This window comes from Hordeum vulgare, chromosome 3H, assembly GCF_904849725.1.
Source record: "Hordeum vulgare subsp. vulgare chromosome 3H, MorexV3_pseudomolecules_assembly, whole genome shotgun sequence".
NCBI lineage: Eukaryota > Viridiplantae > Streptophyta > Magnoliopsida > Poales > Poaceae > Hordeum > Hordeum vulgare.
In genome coordinates, this window is record NC_058520.1 from 51573997 (window position 1) to 51580166 (window position 6170).

At 42.3% G+C, this 6170-nt stretch overlaps 1 protein-coding gene across 4 annotated transcripts; it reads left to right on the forward strand.

Annotated features, from left to right (window-relative positions):
* The first annotated feature begins 523 nt into the window (after window positions 1–523).
* Window positions 524–5218, forward strand: LOC123439494 (protein FAR1-RELATED SEQUENCE 5-like). 4 transcript variants are annotated; one of them, XM_045116208.1, is made up of 7 exons: window positions 524–688; window positions 768–1214; window positions 1640–1904; window positions 1996–2686; window positions 2772–3059; window positions 3775–4351; window positions 4494–5218. In XM_045116208.1, exons 1-4 carry the CDS (start codon window positions 627–629, stop codon window positions 2569–2571), a joined length of 1350 nt encoding a protein of 449 aa, XP_044972143.1. In that variant the 5' UTR covers window positions 524–626; the 3' UTR covers window positions 2572–2686; window positions 2772–3059; window positions 3775–4351; window positions 4494–5218. The 4 variants fall into 4 exon arrangements, with proteins under 4 accessions (XP_044972143.1, XP_044972144.1, XP_044972142.1 ...); XM_045116209.1 differs by having other exon boundaries at window positions 3775–3868; XM_045116207.1 differs by lacking the exon at window positions 3775–4351.
* Window positions 5219–6170: the final 952 nt, after the last annotated feature.

Genomic DNA, 6170 nt, shown 5'->3' on the forward strand with positions numbered 1-6170 from the left:
AAAAAATTGCCTATGCACACGAAGACCTATCATGGTGATGATCATCTACGAGAGGGAGATCGGATCCACATACCCTTGTAGATCGCTAAGCGGAAGCGTTAATAAACGCGGTTGATGTAGTGGTACGTCTTCACGATCCGTCCCACGAACCGTCCCACGATCCGTCCCACGAACCGTCTCACGATCCGTCCCGATCAAGTGCAGAACGGACGACACCTCCGCGTTCCGCACACGTACAGCTTGATGATGATCTCCGCCTTCTTAATCCAGCAAGAGGGGGCGGAGAGGTAGATGAGTTCTCCGGCACGACAGCGTGGTGGGGTTGATGGTGCTATTCAGCAGAGCTTCGTCTAAGCACCACTAAACTAGAGAAGAAACAGATCTAGAAAAAGAGGGCAGCATGTGGCTTTTATGATTGATCCCACACACGGGAAATTTACAGCGCAAATACACCGAGGAATACGCCTCGCATGCCGTATAATCCGTACGCGAACCACGTGGTAACCCCCCAACCAGAAACAGAGTAAACAACTCCCGTGCCCCATTCAAATTTCAAATCTCCCGAGTGCCTCTCGCCTGAGAGCTTTCAGAGCGCCACGAGCGGCGGAGATTGGCAGCCGCCGACGATGGAAGCGGCGCCTGCAGGGATGCATCCACAGCCCGAGTCCCTCACCCAGATCCTGCTCAGGTATCCTTAGTTCATTAATCCCTGAATCTGGTGAACGGCCTGTGTGGTCATTTATTCATCCCTGAATCCCCATGGACAGCTTCTCCAGCCCGTGTGAAGATACAAATCTCGGTCACCCACAGGAAGATGAAGAAGAGCAGGTTGGGGATGTGGATTCAGAAGCGTTCGGATCTAAAGGAGGGAGCTGGGTGAGGGCAGAGAATCGTCTCCAGCCACACCAGACCACAACATATCCAAGCCCGTGTTTAGATGACGAACCGGATCCCCAAAATGGCACAATCAACGGGGACACGGAACTGACGCACTTCTTCTCAGATACGGAGACCCAAGGCGAGATACAAGATTTCGAGATGTGTTCTACGACGCCATCTTGGGTAGGAAAAAATCGGTCAGGAAATGAAAGATGTGATTCGCCGCTGGTATGCATTCAGAATACTCCAACATTGTTTAAATGGACGGAGGCAACCACAGCAAACCTCATTTGCGTGCAAAAGTCTGGCCAGGAGCAATGTACATGGAAGAGAAGGTAAAAGATGGTGCATCCCTGAAGCTATTTCAGTTTCAAGCAGCACCCTATTTTAGAGTTATACATTGGTTCCGGATGCAGCTTCTATTATATATACATTCGTAGACGAAATTTTAGTACCCTGTGTTACATGATTTCGTACATGCTAAGTATTTACGTCGCACGAAGTACACACACAAGAGCACGAAGTACACACACAAGAGCACATACATGCTTTACTTTGCTGCAACATCATGTCGCCCAGAGAGGTTTTTTCCATGGCATTTTTATGGACATTGGTTGTTTGTGCTCTGAGCTGGTATACACTCTGTACTAGCAGATAACTAAATAGCAGGACGACATGGCTAATTTTGAATATCCAGAAAATAGCAGGGCATTTACTTTGTTATTGAGATCCTAAAATCAATTGTGGATTTGATGGGCAGGATACGGCTTGGGAAAATACCTGATCAGAGAGAGCCAAAAATGGGAAGAGCATGCGCGCTTGAGAAAGCAATGCGCAGCTATGTAGACCAGAAGTCTGGTCAAGTGGTTGCTCCTGAGATCGGACGAGAGTTCGACTCACTAGCAGAGGCTTTTGAGTTTTACAACCTGTATTCTTGGGAGATTGGGTTCGGCATCAGATATGGTCAATCTAGGACAAATGCACAGAAGAGCAGAACAGTTCAAGACATCGTTTGTGGGTGTGCGGTCAGTATAGACAATATGCATATAACTCCCAAGTTGACGTTTTGCCGTTATCTGCACAGGTTCTAATATCCGATTCATGTTCAAATTTCAGGGACGGCCAAAGAAAGAAAACACAAATTCAGTGGCTTGCAACTGCCAAGCCTTGATCAGATTACACCGCACAAACGACAATGGATGGTATATTCATGACTTCAGATCGGAACACAACCATCATTTGTCTTCATCATGTGGAGAGAAATTACATTGGCCATCACACAGGAACATTGACACAAACACCAAAGATATAGTAAAGCACTTGATGAGTAACAACATAGGCTTGACGAAGGTTTTTTGTGTCATCGCAAGCTTTTTCGGATCGATGGAGAACGTACCATTCAACAAGAGGTCACTCAAGTACATGTGCACAAGGATGAACCAAGAGACTGCAGACGATGACATCAGGAAAACAATTGATTTGTTCTCAGAACTAAAGAAGAACGACCCTATGTTTAGTGACAGTGTTCTTGTCGACAGCGATAGCAAGATTCAGGCCCTTATGTGGACGAATGGAAAGAGCAGATACCAATATAAAATGTTTGGTGATGCAATCACATTCGACACAACATATCGTACAAATCAGTACGACATGCCTTTCGGGTTGTTTGTGGGTGTAAACCATCATTTTTAGAGTATTATTTTAGGAGGTGTTATGATGAGGAATGAGAAGGAGGAAACTTTCGATTGGGTATTCAAGGAATTCGTGTCGTTGATGGGAGGAAAAGCACCATTGACTATATTGACAGGTATATATATCCATGAGTGACATGCACAAATTTCTGGAGTTGGTACATATTATTTCTAAGTACTGATCGTAACATTTTTAAACAGACCAATGTCGTGCAATGGAGTTGGCTATTGCTAATGTCTTGCCTGGAACGAAACACCGATGGTGCAAATGGCATGTGCTGCGTCGGGCTAAGGAGGTTCTTGGCCCAGTCTATACAATGAACAGAGATTTCAGGGATGAACTACATAAGATTTTAGAATACATGCTCACTATCGAAGAGTTCGAAGCAGCCTGGGAAAATTTAATTCAAAAGTATAGCCTGCAAGATCACCCAATGATGACACAGATCTACGAGTTGAGAATGAAATGGGCAAAGCCATATTTTTCAGGTAAGACCTTCAATAGCATCACATGGAATTTCTCTTCCAATTAAACTGTTGCTTGCATGAGCAGACATGTATAATGAAGGATAATAGTCGTGTGGATTAATTATTCTAATGTTCATGCCAGCATATTGGCAAACCGACCTGTTGACTTGTAATGTTGACCTATGTTTTTCACACAGCATTCGATAACTATTTTAACTACGATATTACATGTGGATCTTGACAATCTGTATTACTCCCTCCGTTTCTAAATATAAGACCTTGTAGAGATTTTACTATAGACTACATACGGAACAAAATGAGTGAATCTATACTTCAAAATATGTCTATATACATCCGTATGTAGTCCATAGTGCAATCTCTACAAGGTCTTATATTTAGGAACGGAGGGAGTAGTAAATAAGCGATATGTTTTGCATTTATACACTAGCAGCCGAAACAAATTCATAGTCATGTATATTGTGCATTTGGGGAATATATATATACAGTTTTTTCATTCTCAACTAACCATTTTCTGAAAGTTGGAGTTTTTGCGTTTTTCCTCATCCCCAAAATAATAGAACAACATATTGTGTGTAGCTTGATAATCGAGAGTAATTCATCGAATCATTAAAAAATGTCTGAATGTACATCTTTGGACCAGGACGTTGCTGTGAGGTTCAGAATTTTTTTAGGATGGCGATTATACGATGGATCTCTCCTTTGATATTTTTTGCAGTTTTATTTTGCGCAAGGATGACAAGTACCCAGAGGTCAGAGAGCGCAAACCATATGTTGAAGAATTTTGTACCTGCTGGATCATCAATGCACATGTTCGTAAAGCATTATCAAAAACTTCAGTTTGACCGTGATTCCGAAGAGAATTTTTCTGAAAAGAAGAGCCGTTTGGTAAGCTAAAAATATCTAGCGCGATTTTCGTATTGAGATATTGTATTAGGTATGGAATAATAACAAACATAACAAACATTAATATTTTCATAAAACAGGGCAGCACAGTACTGAAAATAGGGTTGCCTATGGAGAGACATGCCGGGAAGGTTTACACACCGGCATTGTTCAAATTATTCCAAGAAGCATGCTTTAAATCTGCTTCGTTCTACGTCGAGAACAATATTGTCATCAACGATACATACCGGGTGTCACACCTTTATGCAGAGCGTAGAGAAAGTTGGTCCAAGACTTCTTACAACGCCAAAATGAGTCAACCTGGCAATATGTTCCAATGCGAGTGTGGCATATACGAGCATATGGGTTTGCTCTGCTCTCATGCACTGCGGCTAATAAACATTCTCCAAGTATAATCCGTAATGCTATTTGTACAGTAAAATATGTGTTCTGCCTTCCGATTATGTTATAAAACTCGTTATGTTGAAAATGCTCCGCTTGTTGCAAAGTTGCTCACTTGATTTTTTTTAACTTGTGTACTAACTTACTCAGGTAATGGCACACCTGAACTTCACGAAGATATCAGAAGCACACATCATGACCAGGTGGACAAAAAATGCATGTGAAGATCTTCCTGAGCATTTGAAAATTTACAAGGCCCGCACCCCTATCCTTGATTCTACTACATTCAGACATACGACACTGTACACGACAGCTCTTGATATTGTGAAGATGGGTGACAGTAACCTGGAGGCATTCTCATTTGCAATGTCAAGATTATCTGTCACAAGGGATGGCCTAAAAGAAATCGCGAAGGAGCAAGACGGCAAAGGAATTCAGGATGTTTTAGACAAAGAAAACATGGACGTCCAACAGAGTTTCAACAGTGACATTAAGATCATCTATGATAGTAGAACGCCGCAAGAGAGAATGGGGCCGACCAACCAATGCAAGATCGAAACCAGGATATGAAGTTAGTAACCAAGAACAAAGTTCTGCAAAGCTTGCCGCCGAAAGTGACACAACTCAGCTAAATGCCCAACAAAAGATGGACCAAACAAGAAGCAAAGAAAGGATCCCAGGTGTGGTAAGTGTGGCTTGCTTGGTCACATTAGGATGCAATGCAGTCGTGGATTTGAATCGTGGTTTAGATGACTGTGTAAGACAATTATGAGACATCAACTCAATGTCTAAAACAATTATGAGACAATGCAGCGTTCACCCATTTTGGTGTAAGATTGTGATTATATTATATATGCGTGTGAATCATAAATTTATTCCACTTGCCATAAAATCATTTATCCCTTTATGACGGGAATTATAATCAATGGCCGTCCATGTACGTTTTGCCCTTGACGGATTGGCCCAGAAGAACCTGACCGGCAGCTTTAGAAAATAATTAACTTTGATCAAGCAAGATGCACAATTAAGACAGAGATCTACGTACGACCTATCAAATAAAATCCAGCCCAATAAAAGGTTTTTGTGCGCCCATGCTGCACGCTTGAGATACGAAGTCGGGAAATTTTTACCGACATACATAAGTTCTTTAAAACTTATCTCAAGCTTGGGACATAATTAAATGCACACATGTTTGACTTATAAAGACTACAACTATTGTAATGGAATACATTATTTCATTTCGCTACAAAGATTGGTTTGGAAAGAACTGCACCATCTACCCCAACCTTATGACACAAAGGACTTAAGGTATGTTCACACCTTTATGCAGAGCGTAGAGAAAGTTATGTCCATACACGTTGTGCACTCGGATGGTCAATCCCGAAGAATCGTGTCGTCATGCTAAAAAGTTGAATAGAGTTGCTCAATCACATGGCGCTCTTTGTGACAAGGGAACGAAGGACTGGTCAAATTTATAACCGTTATCATGGAAAACTTTATCAATGCATGCCGCAAGCTTCAACTTCTGATACGGGAGAACCTTATGGCTGCACACATGGTACTAAGGGCTTTGCGAAAACGTGCGACGCACATATCGTACTTGGCACGAGGGACTTTATCAGATGTGTCCGCTTATACGATGTGATTTCGTGTCCATTCACGAAGAGCACCTTTACCATCATGATAGGAAGTGAATGGGATTCCCCGGCCATACGCGCACCTTGCGATAAGACATGACGCACTTAAGGTGCATGATATAAAGGATTTTTCCATGCGTGTTCACGTTCTACGATAGCGTCACCTAAAAAACAAGTTGTCATGTAAGCA